This window comes from Protomyctophum parallelum, assembly GCF_964188405.1.
Source record: "Protomyctophum parallelum genome assembly, chromosome: 2".
NCBI lineage: Eukaryota > Metazoa > Chordata > Actinopteri > Myctophiformes > Myctophidae > Protomyctophum > Protomyctophum parallelum.
This window is the reverse complement of record NC_139699.1, coordinates 34,229,046-34,250,226: the sequence shown is the minus strand read 5'-3', so window position 1 is coordinate 34,250,226 and position 21,181 is coordinate 34,229,046. Positions and strand designations below refer to the sequence as shown.

General features: G+C 46.7%; 1 protein-coding gene across 2 annotated transcripts in view; it reads right to left on the bottom strand.

The window, feature by feature from the left end:
* The window catches only part of LOC310854833 (cell migration-inducing and hyaluronan-binding protein-like), a 69,744-nt gene extending 49,107 nt beyond the window's left edge, over positions 1-20,637 (bottom strand). Inside the window, exons 1-9 of one of the 2 annotated variants that reach the window (XM_083759536.1) lie at positions 20,589-20,637; positions 20,407-20,525; positions 20,287-20,348; positions 20,094-20,230; positions 10,521-10,658; positions 9,341-9,479; positions 7,341-7,577; positions 4,935-5,114; positions 556-626 (exon numbers count right to left, since the gene is read on the bottom strand). In XM_083759536.1, the coding sequence (XP_083615662.1) occupies positions 556-626; positions 4,935-5,114; positions 7,341-7,577; positions 9,341-9,479; positions 10,521-10,658; positions 20,094-20,178 (850 nt within the window). In that variant the 5' untranslated portion in view covers positions 20,179-20,230; positions 20,287-20,348; positions 20,407-20,525; positions 20,589-20,637. Of the gene's footprint in view, positions 1-555; positions 627-4,934; positions 5,115-7,340; positions 7,578-9,340; positions 9,480-10,520; positions 10,659-20,093; positions 20,231-20,286; positions 20,526-20,588 lie in introns of both variants that reach the window. The other variant, XM_083759535.1, reaches the window with a different exon arrangement.
* Positions 20,638-21,181: the final 544 nt, after the last annotated feature.

Sequence of the window (21,181 nt, the reverse complement as noted above, 5' to 3'; positions counted from 1 at the left end):
GTAAAAAGCATTTAGCATTTAGATACCTTTAGGGAACAGTCCGGGTCCGACTTTATATATTTCCCGTCAGCTGTGGAAATATAGTGGCCCTCTGGAGTGAGTGTGTGGATATAGATCCTACCATATAAGGAGATGTGGGTGTGGTTAGAGGTGGTGGTTCCTACCATATAAGGAGATGTGGGTGAAGTTAGAGGTGGTGGTTCCTACTATATAAGGATATGTGGGTGTGGTTAGAGGTGGTGGTTCCTAGTTCCTACCATATAAGGAGATGTGGGTGTGGTTAGAGGTGGTGGTTCCTAGTTCCTACCATATAAGGAGATGTGGGTGTAGTTAGAGGTGGTGGTTCCTACCATATAAGGAGATGTGGGCGTGGTTAGAGGTGGTGGTTCCTACCATATAAGGAGATGTGGGCGTGGTTAGAGGTGGTGGTTCCTACCATATAAGGAGATGTGGACGTGGTTAGAGGTGGTAGTTCCTACCATATAAGGAGATGTGGTCGTGGTTAGAGGTGGTAGTTCCTACCATATAAGGAGATGTGGGCGTGGTTAGAAGTACCTTGGTATACGGCACGATCCTCCTCTGCAGAAGATGAGTCACCTTTTACCACGATGAAACTCCACGCATGTCTGAGAGAGAGAGAGAGAGAGAGAGAGACAGAGAGAGAAAGGGGGGAGAGAGAGCGAGAGAGAGAGAGAGAGAGAAAGGGGGGAGAGAGAGAGAGAGAGAGAGAGAGGGGGGAGGTGGAAGGAGAAAGAGAAATAATGGTCCATTAAAAACACAGTACACACGCACGCATGCATGCACACACACACACACACACACACACACACACACACACACACACACACACACACACACACACACACACACACACCTCAGCCTGCTAACGATGGTGACAGAACACCCAGGGAGAGTCAAGGTAACGTAATTGGCTCTCCCAGCATGCATCGCTCCTGTTAGAAGACTCACACACTGGCCAGTGGACGTGTGTGTACTGTATGTGTATGTGTGTGTGTGTGTGTGCGTGTGCGTGCGTGCTGGCGTGCGTGTGTGCGTGTGTGTTCCACTCAGTGTAGATACAGAACACACAGAAAATGTCGCATCAGGAGTTTCAACATCAAACAATAGGTGTCCATCTTTAAATAACGTGGAAATAATCTGGCTCCTTTCCGGGCGAAGAAGCAGCGACTCTACTCTCAGTCTCTCTCGCGTGACTGAACTTCTCACCCTATCTCTAAGGAAGATGAACTTCTCACCCTATCTCTAAGGGAGATGCCAGCCACCCGTCGGAGAAAACTAATTTCATATTCATATTTCATATTCTTTGGTTCATGACCCACACTTCATGACCATACTGTAGGTGTAGGTAGGAACGGAGATAGCTCGTTAGACAGAGAGCTTTGCCTTCTGGCTCAGATCTCTTTTCGTCACAACAGTGCGGTACAGCGACTGCTGCTCCGATTCCCCGGCTGATCTCCTTCTCCGTCCTCCCCTCACTCGTGAACAAGACCCCATACTGTACTCTTTTACAATTTTGAGGGATTTGTACTTTATTTCGAACTTCCAATACTTCTACTGCACTAGATCCAAATATTGTATACTTTTTAACACCGCTACAGTTATTTGAAAAATGTAGTTAGGAGTTAGTAAAACTTTAGTTACTTTAGCTACAGCGTGTCGCGGGTTCGATCCTCACCTCACAATACAGCGCATCGCGACAGGCTGTCAGGCTGGATTGGCAGCCTAGGTGTCCGGACCGCTAGGCTGGCCGTGCCGCCGTGAGTCACTTTTCACTGTCAGTTTGTTTACTCTCCCTCTCTCTCTCTCTCTCTCTCTCTTTCTCTCTCACTCTCTCTTTCTCTGTGGTTGGCAGTGTGTTTCCTGCGGCCTGCTCCGAGGCATTAGGTTTCATAACACAGCTCTGCCCACGGGCATGCAGGGAGGGAGAGAGAGAGAGAGAGAGAGAGAGAGAGAGAGCGTAGTACCACTGCCAAGCATCGCTGCCTCCTTCTGCTCCTCCTCACTGCCGCAACAAGACATCTTTCACACACTGAATGCTATACTGTGTACACACGCACGCGCGCGCACACACACACACACACACACACACACACACACACACACACACAGGTCTGGTGGTGGCGTTGGAGCCCAGCGTGGTCGGGTCTTGTCTGGGGAATGTATGAAAATAATTTAACCAGCTAAAAAATAAAAAAAAGCCACTCTGGTGTCGGGAACTCTGGAGACGTCTCTCTCTCTCTCTCTCTCTCGGGGTCTGTTATCATGCTTATGATTCTGTCTCTGTTTCCCATGCATTCCTCACATACTAATACCCAGGGAGAGGGACAGGCCTGGCTTCTCTCTCTTTCTCTCTCTCTCTCTCTCTCTCTCTCTCTCTCTCTCTCTCTCTCTCTCTCTCTCTCCCCTCCACCCTGATGGCTGATGTTGGCAAAAACGGGTATGCACGTGCATGTGTGTGCGTGCACGTGTGTGTGCACGTGTGCAAGGGAGCGAGGAGAGATCGGTAGAGAGGGAAATTAAAAAACTAAACCAACAGAGAGAGAGAGAGGGTGGTGTCAGCAGCCTATAAATCACAGCTACATAGATCAGCTAGCATAGCGCTGCGTATAGATCAGCTAGCATAGCGCAGTGGTTCCCAAAGTGTTTATTTATTTATTTACTATTGTCACAGAAACACACGGCTACTGTAACTGGAGAACAAAGATAGCTACGGCCAATCGAAACGACTCTATGTAAATACGTGCAGGAATGTTCACACCCCCAAAATACGGCAAATAATCTGTAATTATAGAGACATTTTTGCAATGTAAATACAACGACTTAATGACACTAAAACGATGTTCTGATGGAATAAAAACATTCTTTAATATTCCAACTGTGTTAATGTGGCTAAAAACGAAAACCACAAAAAAAAAAGAAAGAATGTATTTTGTTCTATAGTGAAGTTATACTATTGCCGACTTGTGGTTGAAATCACTGGCACTGGTCACATATTCTCACTCCCGTGCGAGTGTTTACAATTCCCAGCAAATAAACAAAACGATGTAACTACTCACCGACACAAAGCCTACTAGACCTTAAGGTAAAAGTCTATTCTCGAAGCTGGGAAGCATTTCAGGTCCCCAGCTTCTCTCTAAAATGCACTTTGTGCCATTTTAATAACGCAATGTACCCTGAATTTACCGGGCAGAGTCATTTCTTCTACTACGGCTTTTCCGGGTTTTGCCTGCGCCGATCTGGTTGGATTCCTTTTATTGAATGATTAAAATATTGCATTTTAGAGAGAAGCTGGGGACCTGAGACGCTTCCCAGCTCCGAGAATAGACTTTTACCACGGTCTAGCAGGCTTTGTTTCGGTGAGTAGTTACGTTGTTTTGTTTATTTGCTGGGATTTTAAAATCCTCGCACGGGAGTGAGAATATCACCAGAGGGCTGCAGAAGGGACTTCCACAGGGCATCAGAGAGAGACTCACTGTATGCACTGGTCCAGGGCTGACTTTCAATTAGAGTGCTGCAGAGGCAGATCCCCTTTTTGAAACCAGTCCCTTGACTTGAGTGTCTGTGACTGTGACCAGCTGATGGTCGTTGACGCTTATTGATGCACCAAGGAAGGCAATTAAGTTTCTGCACTGTCAAATAGGTCTACATCTATTCTAAGATAGCATCTTGAATAAATGTTGTGAAAATATGTTGTAACTTTGATTGAAAAGTTTTAATACAAATAGTTCCAATGTGAGGTTGCAAATATCGGTGTCTAAAATAAATGGATTTAAGATCATTAAAGCTGGGCTGAGTCCAGTGCATTCTGCCAACTTCCGGTCCAGGACTTTGTAAGTATTGGGCTCCCCATAAATAACCGTCCCTGATAGCCGCCATTGGACTGGAACCCTGCAGTTAGTTAACCTTGAAGTGTACTTTTTTACACCACTGAGAGAAACGACAGATCAACTTGCTATCGCCAGACGCCGTGCTGCCTGCGTTATGTTTTACTGATATGTACTGTATAACCGAGATGCTGCATCTTTTTTTTTTGTATATATATATTTATTTATTCAGGGAGGTGTACAAAGTTAGTTTCACATCGTCATTGTTGTTGGTGACATTCCCCGCCCTTTTTTTTTTTTTTTTTGTGCAACCCTTCCCCTTGGGCTGGGCAGAGTGACCAAGAGTGGTCACGCTTGCCCAGCCCACCCTCCCGTTCACCCTCCCACCCTCCCATGGGTCACAGGGGGGGCAGAACACAAGGACCAAAATAAATGTAAATACAACACAATAAGGGGAAAACAAATAGTAAAGTAAGCAAGCAACAAAAAAGAACAACGAATGAACAAAAATAAAAAATAAATAAAAAAATAAAAAAAATAAAGGAACGTGACAAACAGAAAATAAGATACAAACATTATAATATAGCCTACTGCATACCTCCTTGGGACATTGAAATTGATGCTGGGCAGTTAGATAGAATTACAACTGATCGCTCGGGAGTGTTTCCAAGCCGTTGAAGTATGTTATGAAGGGCCGCCATCTAGCATGGAATTTCCCGATTGAGCCTCTAGTTTTGAATTTTAATTTTTCGAGCTTTATGAAAAACATCACGTCTACCAGTCAGGTGGATATAGGTGGGGGGGAAGGGGATTTCCACATGAGATGCTGCATCTTAAGGGGGGACAGATCCTCTCAATAAAATTCTGACAACATTCTCCTTATCTAAAAGGAGAATGTTCTGACCTAAAGCCCAGCCTAGTGACCTCAGTCTAACCTAGTGACCTCTGACTTTACCTAAAGCCCAGCCTAGTGACCTCAGTCTGACCTAGTGACCTCTGACTTTACCTAGAGCCCAGCCTAGTGACCTCTGACCTTACCTAAAGCCCAGCCTAGTGACCTCAGTCTGACCTAGTGACCTCTGACCTTACCTAAAGCCCAGCCTAGTGACCTCTCGGCTGCCCAGCCGGGTGAGGCTCTTCTTGGCCGTGTCCTCCAGGTTGTTGGAGGCCTCGTCGTTGACCACCATGGCCAGGATGCTCCCCTGCTCCACAGAGTCCACGAAGCGCGCCAGACGGACACTCTCCTCCTTGGTGCGGTACGTGTCGAACCTGGTGGAGAGAGGAGAGGAGTGTGGACATTTAGACCTGAGAACGATTCTAAAAAGAAAGTCTTCTAAATCCTGATAGTTTTCTGAAAAACCTTTGTTTCTATGTCAGTGCATGCTTGCTCAACCTTTTTCATGTCAAGGACCCCCAGCATTTTCTGTATTTGGTTGCGGACCCCCACCATCTGAAAATATGTTGTTCCAGGGACCCTCCAGATGCAAAGATTTGAGTTAAAAACGTTCGCTCTGAAATAATATATATTCAAAGATTTGCGCCACATTTTCACAATCTTTCAAAAATAGCAGCTCGTAGCGCGGTACTCAGTGCCATGCTACGAGCTTGTAGATCTACTATTTTTCAACAGGTAAAGTATAACATGATGATTAAAGCACCAAAAGGGGTTCTCGTCCTGAACCCCTGTTAGACCTGAGAACAGATTCATTAATGCCTTCTAAATCCTGACCGTTATTTGAATAACCTTGTGTTTCTATGTCAGTCGTTCTCAAACATGTCAAGGACCCCCCCCCCCCGGGCGCTGGATTAAACCCATCTTAAATTAGGCTGAATCGATGTGGCACCGATGCAGAAATGGGTGCAATTTACAGATCATTAAAACCACCTCAAAGATGCAGTTCAAGACATTAATGAGGTTTAGAATCTTCTGAGCATCCACGCGAGAGAAGCACGGAGATCACATTTATATAAAGAAAGCACGAACACCAAGACATACATACTGTACACACACACACACACACACACACACACACACACACACACACGCACACGCACACGCACACACAAACAGAGAGTTGAGAATTGGAAGCGATGTTTGAGAGCGATGTTTATCCGCTTCTAATTATTTCTTAATTGTTCCCTAATCTCTTTACAGTTCACTCAGCCTGAAGATTAAATGCATCTCAATAACATCCAGACTAATACATGGTTTCTTTCACGGCTGTCAGAGTTCAATCAGACGAGTGTTGATGATCGATAGAGCGAGACCGAGGCGACGCATTAGATTAAATTAAATCAAATAAAGAGACTCTGGATACCATCCAGCGCTCCATTCCTCCCCCCATTTATTAACTACAGTGTGTGTGTGTGTGTGTGTGTGTGTGTGTTGTGCATTCATCTGTCTAGTTACAACAGTGGTTCCCAAACTTTTTCATGTCAAGGACCCCCAAATAAACACTAATTAGCCCACAGACCCCCATTTGAAAATACATGCCAGGGAGCCCCATAAGAGAAGACATTTACGGCTCTAGCTGAGATTCTCAAGGACCCCCAGTTTGGCATGCATTAGTCTACGGACCCCCATTTAATGGCATTTCTATCCCTGAGACCCCAATTTATATTGTAAAATCAATGTTAATTTAACTCAGAGAGTGTATTTGTACACTCTCTGAGTTACATACCCATAAGGGTCCATTTGGTTCCTAACTATATTTAGCGGGGGACCCCCTGGAACTCCCTCAAGGACCCCTGAGGGTCCCCAGACCCCACTTTGGGAACCACTGATTTACAACAGCAATGTTGTGTGTATTGTGCATCCATTTGGCATCAAAGGAAGACAGGATAATTAATCCAAAGATATAATTTATTAAGGAGGGGATATGAGTTTCTTAAAATGCAATATCCTCAAACCAGCGGCTCCATCCATTAAGACCATATTTATGTCTTTCGAGATGAGTGGTTGAAAGCATGTCTTGTTTCTAGTATGACTTATAACCTTGTGGCAGGCCACATCACAGCTCTTTACCAGTGGTTCCCAAAGTGGGGTCCGGGGACCCCCAGGGGTCCTTGAGAGAGTTCTAGGGGGTGAGAGTGTACAAAATGGAACCAAACGGGTGGTTCCATTTGTACACTCTCAGTTTTTTATTCCAATTCATTTTGACATCTCACGTACGTGCAGCATGCCGTGATACAAGCGCGAGACCCGAGACTGACACAGGGCGCCTCTCTCTCTCTCTCTGCATGCACACACACACACACACACACACACACACACAGGGCGAAATGTTTGTGATAGCGTAGCCTAAATGCGCTATAGCGAGACAGGACGTTAAATCTTTTCATTTTCATTAAATAATGATCTGTGTGACACTTTGACACTAACTCTGGGGGAGCCCACAGGGATCGAACCAGGAACCTTCACGTTCACCATCCGGCTGTTCTACCGGCCACTCTACCGCTGAACCACTGCCGCCCATAATATGAACTCCCTTTTACCTTTCGTTCTGAAGCACCTGCCCCGTCTTGGGGTCGATGACGTGGACGATGACCCCTCGGTTGCCCCAGCCCCTCTGGAAGGTGTAGCGCTGCTCGTTGCCCCCCCCGGGGGTGAGGGTCCGGTTGAGGAAGGTCCAGGACAGCTTCTTCTGCCCGTGGATCTCCAGCGTTCCGCCCGTCCCCACGCCCACGTACTTACGGCCGAAGTAGCTGTGCTCCGTGTCGCTGTCATCTGACCTGCATGATGGGGACACAACCAGTAGCCAATCAGACTACATGGGACACACAACGAGTAGCCAATCAGACTGCATGGGACACAACCATTAGCCAATCAGACTGAATTCAGTCATTCAGTCAGTCAGTCATCAAGTCATTCAGTAGGTTCTGTGATCTGCATAGTGTCAGTCAGCTAATTACTTAACTTCCACCCGGAACTGGCAGCCATGAAGAATAAATAATAAATTAAATATGGCCAGCGGTTCACGCTGGCCATAGCGCAATGATCTAGGCTATGATGTAGCCTGACGAAAGAGATATTTTTGCAACGTATCAGATCGTTGGAGAGTGGTCCTAACCGCGGAACAAACACCATATATGGACATCCTGCATACCCATGAGAAGCAGGCTCGGCCCAATCTAGGTGAGGTTGCCGGCTTACAGTATGGGCAGACGGGGACCGTAGGCCCAGAGCCATCTAATAGAAGAGTTATGATGTTTAGGGGGCAGAAACCAAGCGCTCGAGCGCTGTTCATGTTCATGAGTTGGAAATACATTGTTTTCAACGAGGGCGGCGCAAATAAGAGCTTTTTTAACAGTAAAGTACAGTAACAACAAAAAGTCTCCAGATGTAATTTGTTGTACTATTACTACAAAACATTCTAAAATAAAGGTATTTAACCCACTTATTGCTAGATTTAATAACATCTTATTGTGCATTGGGCAAGATCTGGCGACTTTTTGAATGACAATAGAATAATGTGCGATATGACCACAATGTCACGAAATATCTCATTTTAAAGCTGCATGTCTCTAGTTTACACCGAAAAAAAGATAATGTTCCTAGCATGTTCCATCGTTTACTTATAAGCATTTTAGTACACCTTGGTTTGACTTATCACTGAAACCAAGGTCTACTAAAAAGCTTATAAGTAAATGATGGAACAAGCTATAATCATAATTATTTTTTCATTGTAAAGTAGTGACTTGGAGCTATAAAATGAGACATTTCGTGACATTGTGGTCATATCTCACATTTTTCGATTGCCATTCAAAAAGTCGCCAAATCTGGCCAATGCTGGCCAATGCCCAATTTCTTAATTCGTCATTTTAATGCAATAAGAGGGATCAGCGATCTAAATAAAATACATGACGTTTTACTTTCAATTTCAAATTAATACCCAGAAATGCCACCAGATGGCGGGAACGTTCCATTATTCTGATTTTGGCTAAAGAGTCAAATCTGCCTAAATCACTTCCTGTCAAAGGGAGGTAAATAAAGGAAGCTAATTTGACCCCTAGCACATAGCTTGGCTGTCCGGATTGCTAGCTTTTTCATAACTTAGTCAAATTAAGCTTAAAAACGGCCAGGAACATCCCAAAATATCACATTTTTTGCCGCGGATCACATAGAGACGGCGCGCGTGCACGATAGTGCACGATCGCGCGGGTTTCGGCCGGTTTTTCGTAGACTACATTAAAAAAAAAAAAGTAAAAAAATTCCATTATTTTGTTATAATAAGACGTACTGACAGGGCAGTACGTTTACTACGTCAATAACGCCATTGGTCACGAGGGATTTGTTGATTTAACACGCAAATAACGTCAATGGCCAGATCATTAAAGCTGTGCTGTTGCCTGAGTCCAATGCATTTCTGCCTACTTTCGGTCCAGAACTTGTCCCAGTTGGTTGTCCCCACTCTCTTTTAAGACCGAAATAAACTATTCATTCAAATAAGGAGATGGTGAGGTTGCCTCTATATATGGGAAGACCGGGGCCGTACCTTCCAAATAAGGAGATGGTGAGGTTGCCTTGGTACGGGCAGTCGGGGCTCCCGATGTGCAGCTCGCCCTTGTTGCCGATCAGGATGTGTTTGGTACGCAGCAGTATGGGCCTGTTAGTGTCTGCCACCACCAGTTTACCTGGAGAGAGAGAGAGAGTTATTATTTGTTGGCCGTTCCCTCTAAAATCTTATATTTAGTCACACATACACACACACACGCACGCACGCACGCACGCACGCACGCACACACGCACGCACGCACGCACAAACGCAAAACATGTCCATCACAATGTGTGCAATGTCATCATTCCAGCTCAACGGGTGGAGGTGGGCGACCGGAACAAACACACCGCTGTCACACATTTAAAAACCGCCCGAGGTGTGTGCATGTGACTGGTGAGCGCCCGAGGTGTGTGCATGTGACTGGTGAGCGCCCGAGGTGTGTGCATGTGACTGGTGAGCGCCCGAGGTGTGTACATGTGACTGGTGAGCGCCCGAGGTGTGTGCATGTGACTGGCGAGCCCGAGGTGTGTGCATGTGACTGGCGAGCCCGAGGTGTGTACATGTGACTGGTGAGTGCCCGAGGTGTGTACATGTGACTGGCGAGCCCGAGGTGTGTGCATGTGACTGGTGAGCGCCCGGGGTGTGTGCGTTATTTAATACTTTAGCTGTTTAATTTTGTATTGACCAATCGTATCGCATCGTTACCTCCACTGAGGATGAGGATGTAGTGACAGATGTATTGACCAATCGTATCACATCGTTTCCTCCACTGAGGATCTGGATGTAGTGACAGATGTATTGACCAATCGTATCGCATCGTTACCTCCACTGAGGATGAGGATGTAGTGACAGATGTATTGACCAATCGTATCACATCGTTTCCTCCACTGAGGATCTGGATGTAGTGACAGATGTATTGACCAATCGTATCGCATCGTTACCTCCACTGAGGATGAGGATGTAGTGACAGATGTATTGACCAATCGTATCGCATCGTTACCTCCACTGAGGATGAGGATGTAGTGACATATGTATTGACCAATCGTATCGCATCGTTACCTCCACTGAGGATCTGGACGTAGTGACAGATGTATTAACCAATCGTATCGCATCGTTACCTCCACTGAGGATGTGGATGGAGTGACGGATGTATTGACCAATCGTATCGCATCGTTACCTCCACTGAGGATGTGGATGGAGTGCACCGTGGCTGAAGACGTCAGGAGGACCTTCCTGCCGTAACCGATGACGACGCGGTGGTCCTCGCTGTGACCGGGGGTCCACGGCTGCAGCCCTGGCTGCTTGTCTGGACAACCTGAAACAGAGACAGAAGAACAATGTGACCAGGGGTCACGGCTGCAGCCCTGGGGGTCCACGTCTGCAGCCCTGGGGGTATACGACCCAGTATTTTGTTGTCATTGGATAAGATTGTGTTCACAATGTTCACATTTTGCTATCAATTCTTCTACATTCTCTAATTGTGTAGACTTCTTGGAAATTAACTAATGCAGATTTTAAACAATAACTTACCTCTAGAGAGTGTAAATTAAACATTTGGTTTCATTTTACGCTCTAAAGATTTAAACATCATTTGGTTACCAACTCTGCAGAGAATCAGAGAATTAACTAGATGCATTGTGCTGTATATCTTGAAGCAGAGATGCAGCCCTACAGTAAATCCTCCAGACTGCAGAGAACCAAGGCTCTATAATTCCTCTGTCTTTACCCTGAGCCTTCGCAGCTTTCAAACTGTCGAATTGAGATAAAGTAAGGGTTCGATTTGCTTTAGGGGCCGTTTGATCTCTACGGGGGTTACGGTTTTAAAGTGAATTCAATCTATGCATGTCATGGTTGGAAGTCAGCACAGTGTAGGAGCCAAAGTTAAAGATGAAGAGGCAGCTCAGTTCAAACTAGAAAAAGTGCCCTTCTGGGCACAGGTCTCCACCAGGAGGATAGGAGTGTGTGTGTGTGTGTGTGTGATGTTTGGCAAAATGTTTAGGAGTAATATAAAAATGTTTTTTTTTGTTTTTTTGCAAAAAAATCTTCATTTTGTTGAGGAAATGTAGAGCCAGATCACTCATAGCATCTCTGAAGATAGAATTCTGGATGAGCAGGAGATTTGCAGCATTTTGCAGCAAAACGGGGCCACACACACAAAACTTTGGAAGGCAATCTCAGCCAATCAGTGTAGAATCTGAGAAACCCAACAGACTCGTCTTGATCACATGACTACAGAGAGCATGTGTACCAATTTGCGTGAGATTTGGATGAAATCTGTGAGACTAATATAAACAATGTGTTTTGCAGAAATCGGCCTCATGGTGGCGCTATAACCGGCAGATGTGGAGGGATGCATTTTCCATGGCCTCTAGGGAGTGTGCATATAAGTTGTACACAGATCGATGCAGTTATAGGTAAAAACCTGTTATAGCGCCACCGTGAGGCTGATTTGGAAAAAATATTGTAGCATGTCGTCCTCGGCCTAGTGGAACTGTGTGTGTATAATTTCACAGAAATGCCAAAGTTTGGCATGGATCGGGCCAACGGTGCCGGAGATTAGCTGGTAACGGACGGACGGAAGGACGGACGGACTGACGCACGCACAAACACACCGACGGAGTGCAAAACATACTCTCTCCCCATGCCTTCGGCCTGGTGGAGACAATTAAAGTATTTATTTTCACAAACCAAGAGGAGTATTAGGCAGCGATCAAAGTCCTCCAGCTAAACACAATACATAGACAAGGACTATTACTGAGCACAGGTGAACACACCTACCTGACAATCAAAAAGATACAAAGATACACATTGAAGCTGAGCTGGGTTCAACTTCCAGCTGCAACGACCGAGTTGTGAGCTTGTAGATCTGCTATTTTCAGCCACTATTTGTGGTACAAACAAGTGCATTAAGTGGGTAAGAAAAGTTCCACCCATCTGTAGGCTATTTTTTCTTTTTTGTTCCTTTTTCCCCACAAATCGAACCCTGCATGCTGTGAGGATATTGCCTTGTTCAATCAGGTGTAAATGTGATGGATAAACCCATTTAGTGTGTGTGTGTGTGTGTGTGTGTGTGTGTGTGTGTGTGTGTGTGTGTGTGTGTGTGTGTGCCCCAGCAGTCTTCCCACATATTGCTCTGCTGTCCAGTGCTGTAGCTAGTGGGCAGATCACCTCCTCTCCTCTCCTCTCCCCTCCGTTGAAATCCATCAAAGAAACAGCAGAGCCAGAGGTACCCTGCACTGACCACTCAGTCTGTCTATCAGATTGATAGTTGGCTAGTTGCAATCAATGTGTTTCTGATCTGGGACAATCCTGTGGTTTCTTTTTAAAGTATCAATACTGCAATGTAGAAATACGCTGTTACAAGTAATTGTCATGCGGGTGTGATTTTCTTTTTTACTTCAGTCAAAGACTACTTGTGTTGAAAACACAAGCAGCTCTTTTGAAGGCTACTGTTACTTAATGACAGTCGTCACCATGATGATGAGTGTGGTTACCATTTCAACCAATCATCTCTCTCAGATGCAGTGATGTGTGGTTACCATTAACCAATCATCTCTCTCTGTGAGTGGTGACAGTCTGTTCTTTGTGAGAAAGAGGGATAGGGTTTCAAAGCAAATTCAAATGGAATCTCCTCTTGATCGGCAATTCCAAAAAACAAAAACAAATGTTGATTACAATAACACATCTGTGTGAAAGTATTTCAGTATAATTACTGATTTAATATACAGAAAAAAGCTGTACACACTGATAGCCAAAGTGCTGATTATTTATTAGGACACAGAGTGAGAAACCAACGTTTCGGCAGATGCAACTGCCTTCTTCAGGGTGTATCCACCAATTTCACCGTAACACCACCAACCTGGAGTGAGCGAGTGGCCGAGATTTTGGGTATTGGAATGTGGCTTTTGTCTCTGCCATGCCTTCCAGCCTGGAGGAGACAGAACCAAAAAAGAAGAAAAGGAAAAAAACAAATGTTTTCCAAACTAATTTAAAAATGTTCCTGGTGGCAATTGCTGTTGTTCACGCACACCACACACACACACACACACACACACACACACACACACACACACACACACACACACACACACACACACACACACACACACACACACACACACACACAACCGCAGAGTTTTTCCAAAACAGTAACATTCTGGTTGGTGTTCCCAGCGAAGCTGTGCCAGTGTGTGTGTGTGTGTGTGTGTGTGTGTGTGTGTGTGTACAGTGTGTGCGTGTGTGTGTGTGTGTGTGTGTGCCATGCTTTCCGTGCGTGCGTGCGTGCGTGCCAGTTGCAGGAGTGCCTGGCAACAACAGGCGCATGGAAATGCTTACCAAGCACGCATTACTTTAAACACAGGTATCACAACACACTGACCCCAACCTGAACTCCATCACACACCCTGCCAACACAGGAGGAGATCACACACCCTGCCAATAGGGCTGGGCGATATGACAAAATCTCATATCACGATATAGAATTTATTTTATCACGATAACGATATACTCACGATATAGAATATTTTTTACGATACCTATTTTTTTTATCTAAAAGAATACATTTTTGTTCAGGTCGAGTACTTTACTGTAATTGGGCTGTACTGTACTGTACTGTACTGTACTGTACTGTACTGTACAAGCTCTCCTCCCTGGCCTCTGTCTGTGTTAGGCTGCACAACAGTGACACTTGTTGGTGACAATAGTTATGCTATTTCCGTGCTCGGATACAGGGACAGGGACACACATAGCTGTCTATAATGGTTGCACCACTCAAAAAACAATTAAATTCACATTATCCAGTCTAATTATATGAATATAATACTGATGCCCTTCCCATGCACAGACAGGCCCAAAGCAAGTACAAAATATTACAAAATAAAATGTATATAATAATAATTAGAGGCTGAACTCAATTGTTCAGCCTCTGTAGACATTTTTAAAGCACAGCTCAAGACCCACTTCTACAACATTGCTTTTAATTGATCTTTTATTTTTTGTTATTCATGTCCTCACTGTATTGCATTACTGCTTGTTTTTTAATGTCGTTGCCTTGCTTTTCTTTTTTTCTCCATTGCTCTGTAAAGCACTTTGAGAGCTGCATTTCATGTCATGAAAGGTGCTATACAAATAACGTTTTATTAGTATTATTAATAATAATTATTATTATTATGACAATTAAAAAGAAAAAAGAAAGAAATAAGACACAGAAGTACAGGCCTGTGTCTGCATTAAATTGGCTTAAGGAAAAAATAAATATCTCATGTCACAGTTTGTCACTACAGTTGTTTCAGTTCATTTAAGCTCTGTATAGGGAATCAACATGTTCTGTTGTAGTTATAGTTTAGTTTGTTAAAGACGTTGGGCAGCTTAACGATGTTTAATTGACTACAGGCGATAGAGTGAGAGAGAACGCGATCTTGTCGTCAACTCTCCATGCCCATGGAGAGTGCGTATATGGGAGTCTGGGACGAGTGGGGCTTTTTCTTTTCCTTTTTTTTGATGATCACAACAAAGTCAGCGTCTTGTGTTGTTGTTGTAAGCTGTTGCTGAATTAAGGACTTTTCAAATGGAATAATTTATTTGGAACAATAAAACAAGACAGAGACACGCAGCAGGAGGACTGCACAGGTAAGAGGAACGTCTTGGAAGAAGTTTGCAGTGCACCCGACGACGGACAAGCTTATTGTTCAACTGTGTAAAACATGCGTGGCTCACGCAATTTATCAATTTGACCCAACATGAAACCTGCATTTATAACAGTGAATGACCGGTTACTTTAGGGCGCGTTCGGAAATAGCGCACTAGGCGGACTGTGCATTGTGCAATGCAAACTGATAGATGAGTTCGCTCTGGTGTGGTATTTCCGAACGTGCCCCTTACACCGCTCTGAATCTCGTCAGCCATCATCTCCCTTCATGTAATCAAAACCACTTCCATATCCATACAATGGAAGACGTTGCCCCTCTTTTAGGTGCAAGCACCACCTCGGCTTGTGTTGTGGTCGTGTTGGCCTGCTTAGAGTATATAATAGAGAAGACATCCGAAAGGTGTTCGCTCACTGTTTTCAGTGCGCGCGGTGGGCTGCTGGGCATGCCGTATATAAGCGCTGTGACGTAAAATACTGCCGTAAAGCGAAACGGCGATATAAGCGATATAGCTTTTTTTTCGTGATAGACATTTTCTATCGAAAATACGATATATATCGTCATATCGCCCAGCCCTACCTGCCAACACAGGAGGAGATCCTGTTAAGTTCTATAACAGGTAGTCCAACACAGGGTCTATACTCTAACAGGTAGTCCAACACAGGAGATCCAGTTAACCCATTCTTAAGCAGAGCTCTATAACAGATAGTTCCAAAGAGGAACACACATGGGGTGTTTCTGTGTGACTTCCCCGGGGTCATGGCATTGTTAACGTCTTCGGCACTAACTCTGGGGGAGCCCACATAGGGATCGAACCGGGAACCTGGCGGTTCCCAAGCGGCCACTCTACCTCCTGAGCCACTGCCGCCCGCATCGTAATGTGAGCATGCTGCTGAGACCACCTGACCGTGTCCCACACAGCATACTGCTCTGTGACCACCTCACCCTGTCCCACACAGCATACTGCTCTGTGACCACCTCACCGTGTCCCACACAGCATACTGCTGAGACCACCTCACCCTGTCCCACACAGCATACTGCTCTGTGACCACCTCACCCTGTCCCACACAGCATACTGCTCTGTGACCACCTCACCCTGTCCCACACAGCATACTGCTCTGTGACCACCTCACCGTGTCCCACACAGCATACTGCTCTGTGACCACCTCACCCTGTCCCACACAGCATACTGCTGAGACCACCTCACCCTGTCCCACACAGCATACTGCTCTGTGACCACCTCACCCTGTCCCACACAGCATACTGCTCTGTGACCACCTCACCCTGTCCCACACAGCATACTGCTCTGTGACCACCTCACCCTGTCCCACACAGCATACTGCTCTGTGACCACCTCACCGTGTTCCACACAGCATACTGCTCTGTGACCACCTCACCCTGTCCCACACAGCATACTGCTCTGTGACCACCTCACCCTGTCCCACACAGCATACTGCTCTGTGACCACCTCACCCTGTCCCACACAGCATACTGCTCTGTGACCACCTCACCGTGTCCCACACAGCATACTGCTCTGTGACCACCTGACCGTGTCCCACACAGCATACTGCTCTGTGACCACCTCACCGTGTCCCACACAGCATACTGCTCTGTGACCACCTCACCCTGTCCCACACAGCATACTGCTCTGTGACCACCTCACCCTGTCCCACACAGCATACTGCTCTGTGACCACCTCACCCTGTCCCACACAGCATACTGCTGAGACCACCTCACCCTGTCCCACACAGCATACTGCTCTGTGACCACCTCACCGTGTCCCACACAGCATACTGCTCTGTGACCACCTCACCGTGTCCCACACAGCATACTGCTCTGTGACCACCTCACCCTGTCCCACACAGCATACTGCTCTGTGACCACCTCACCCTGTCCCACACAGCATACTGCTCTGTGACCACCTCACCCTGTCCCACACAGCATACTGCTCTCTGACCACCTCACCCTGTCCCACACAGCATACTGCTCTGTGACCACCTCACCGTGTCCCACACAGCATACTGCTCTGTGACCACCTCACCCTGTCCCACACAGCATACTGCTCTGTGACCACCTCACCGTGTCCCACACAGCATACTGCTCTGTGACCACCTCACCGTGTCCCACACAGCATACTGCTCTGTGACCACCTCACCGTGTCCCACACAGCATACTGCTCTGTGACCACCTCACCCTGTCCCACACAGCATACTGCTCTGTGACCACCTCACCCTGTCCCACACAGCATACTGCTCTGTGACCACCTCACCCTGTCCCACACAGCATACTGCTCTGTGACCACCTCACCCTGTCCCACACATCATACTGCTCTGTGACCACCTCACCCTGTCCCACACAGCATACTGCTGAGACCACCTCACCGTGTCCCACACAGCATACTGCTCTGTGACCACCTCACCCTGTCCCACACAGCATACTGCTGAGACCACCTCACCGTGTTCCACACAGCATACTGCTCTGTGACCACCTCACCCTGTCCCACACAGCATACTGCTCTGTGACCACCTCACCCTGTCCCACACAGCATACTGCTCTGTGACCACCTCACCGTGTCCCACACAGCATACTGCTCTGTGACCACCTCACCGTGTTCCACACAGCATACTGCTCTGTGACCACCTCACCCTGTCCCACACAGCATACTGCTCTGTGACCACCTCACCCTGTCCCACACAGCATACTGCTCTGTGACCACCTCACCCTGTCCCACACAGCATACTGCTCTGTGACCACCTCACCGTGTCCCACACAGCATACTGCTCTGTGACCACCTCACCGTGTTCCACACAGCATACTGCTCTGTGACCACCTCACCCTGTCCCACACAGCATACTGCTCTGTGACCACCTCACCGTGTCCCACACAGCATACTGCTCTGTGACCACCTCACCGTGTTCCACACAGCATACTGCTCTGTGACCAAATGAGTTTCGCCCCAGAATCAGGCCACCAGGTGGTTAAATGAATTAAACCACCTGAGGATTTTACGGTGCATGCTTCTGATAGAGGACGTGTTCTGCTATAATGCCTTGTTCTTTATGGAGACTTCTGCTCGTTGGGAAGCAGTGGAAATTAACTAATTATTCATGTGCTCGTGCTTTTTTCTGTATATTAAATCAGTAATTATACTGAAATACTTTCACACAGATGTGTTATTGTAATCAACATTTGTTTTTGTTTTTTGGAAAAGGCAAGAATGAGAATTATGCCGATCAAGAGGAGATTCCATTTGAATTCGCTTTGAAACCCTATCCCTCTTTCTCACAAAGAACAGACTGTCACCACTCACAGAGAGAGATGATTGGTTAATGGTAACCACACACCACTGCATCTGAGAGAGATGATTGGTTGAAATGGTAACCACACATCATGGCGACGACTGTCATTAAGTAACAGTAGCCTCCAAAAGAGCTGCTTGTGTTTTCAACACAAGTCATATTTGACTGAAGTAAAAAAGAAAATCTCACCCGCATGACAATTACTTGTAACAGCGTATTTCTACATTGCAGTCTTGATACTTTAAAAAGAAAATGTGTGTACTTTTCTCACCACTGTGCTGTAGACAGTATATCATCATCTTCATCATCATCATCATCACCACCACACAGCCTCATATGTACCAGTAAGACACCCTGAGGGCGAGAAGCGACCTCGACCTAAAGGGCGGGGTCGCTTCTTGCACGCATCCGCCTGGGTGACAGCAGACTGCTGGGCGAGCGCTGGCGCTTTGGCATGGGGGGCTCAGATCAACATGGAATGAATTCTGTATACTGGCCATATATGGAGCGTGTCTTCAATGTACAGGGTTTTATGAGGTCAGATCAACATATGGAATGTCAGAACAGGAAGGACGGGTGGGGAAGGATCCACATATGGAATGTCAGAATAGGAAGGATGGATGGGGAAGGATCAACATATGGAATGTCAGATCAGGTGAGCTCCATATATGGAGATCTAATTGTTTGAGGTCAGCCGTAGAGTTGCTGGCCGCCTCCATATATGCAGATCTAGGTGATGATCCAGTCTTCTCCATGTATGGTTATCCAGGGTTAGATGAGGTCAGTGTCGTGATCGTCATATATGAGGTGTGATGTCACAAGGTGTGACCATATATGGAGACGTGGGTGACTAACGGATGGGAGAAGCAGGTTTTCATAGTAAATACGACCTACATCTTGCTGTTTTTCTCATGATGCCAGGCGGCCATACCTCTGTCTGGCGGCCATGCCTCTTTGAGACAGCCAATGCCTCTGTGAATGGAATTAGAACGACTAAATGAATAAAATGTCTCTCATGGTTGAGATTACAGTGATCAACTAACTGGCCCAGAAGAAAAAACACTGTTTGCACCGCAATGAAAATGCAGTAACAAGGGAACGGAAACACAGAACAGTAACAAGGGAACGGAAACACAGAAGGAAAACAAGACCGATTTCTAGGCTATAGAATGAGACAGATGAGAGCGTCCTGCAATTCCTAGAGGGCCATACGCACGTGCGCACACACACGCACCCACGCACGCACGCACGCACACACACACACACACACACACACACACACAGTGAACAGACAGACAAATGAAGCTGTGGCCAGGATTTTGGACACATGCCTGTTGGCAAGACTGGCAGTAAAACTATCCTCACATGGCGACACTACTAGACAAAGCAATCGCAATTCCTTCAGTGTGTGTGTGTGTGTGTGTGTGTGTGTGTGTGTGTGTGTGTGTGTGTGCATGTGTGCATGCATTTGTGCACACCCAAGGGGGCTAGCCTGAGGACACTGAGCTACCCAGTGACCTACTGTCTGTCTGTCTGTCTAATAGAAGAAATGCCATTAAATGGGGGTCCGTAGAATAATTCATGTCAAACTGGGGGTCCTTCAAATTAAACGGGTTGAGAATCACTGCTAGAGCCGTACAAATCTTCTCTTATGGGGGTCCCTGGCATATCTCTTCAAATGGGGGTCTGTGGGCTAATTAGTGTCAATTGGAAACAGTTTGGGAACCACTGCTGTAAAGATGTTTAGTCAAAGAATAAAGAATTCACACACACAAAAAAAAGAAGATTATTTTTTAAGCCCCTCACCTGCCTGGACGTTAGGCATCATCATCATCATCATCATCAGCAGCAGCAGCAGCTGTGCTGCCAGGAGCAGAGTGGATGTCGTCATCTGTCACTTGGCCCGAAACCTGACTGCCCGACCCTTGCGAGTCGCCTCACACCTTCAAAGGCTGCTTCAGAACCGACCTCGTACCGCCCGAAGACCTTCGCCTCACACCTTCAAAGGCTGACCAGAACCGGACCTCGGGACCGCCTGAAGACCCTCGCCTCGCCTCACACCTTCAAAGGCTGCTCCAGAACCTGACCTTGGGACTGCCCAAGACCCTCGCCTCACAACCTTCAAAAGCTGCTCCAGAACCTGACCTTGGGACCGTCCGAAGACCCTCGCCTCGCCTCACACCTTCAAAGGCTGCTCCAGAACCTGATCTCGGGACTGCCCCAAGACCCTCGCCTCGCCTCACACCTTCAAAGGGCTGCTCAGAACCTGATCTCGGGACTGCCCCAAGACCCTCGCCTTACACGTTCAAAAAGGCTGCTCCAGATCTGGACCTCGGGACCGGCCCAAGACCCTCACCTCGCCTCACACACGCGACACCTTCAGAGCTGCTCCACACCTGGACCGGGCCGTTACAGAACAGTACCGCCGCAGGCACCTGCAACACCAATGCACAGAGACAGAGAGAGAGAGAGAGACAGAGAGAGAGAGAGAGAGAGAGACAGAGAGAGAGAGAGAGAGAGAGACAGAGAGAGAGACAGAGACAGAGAGACAGAGAGACAGAGGAGAGACAGAGAGAGAGAGAGAGAGAGAGAGAGAGGAGAGAGAGAGAGAGAGAGAGAGAGAGAGAGAGAGAGAGAGAGAGAGAGAGACAGAGACAGAGAGAGAGAGACAGAGAGAGAGGGCGACTCGTTAATTCACCGAACTCATACAGCAACACGTGTGTGTGTGTGTGTGTGTGTGTGTGTGTGTGTGTGTGTGTGCGTGCATTCGTGAGTGAGTGAGTGAGTGAGTGAGTGAGTGAGTGAGTGCGTGAGTGAGTGAGTGCATGAGTGAGTGAGTGAGTGAGTGCGTGAGTGAGTGAGTGAGTGAGTGAGTGAGTGAGTGAGTGAGTGAG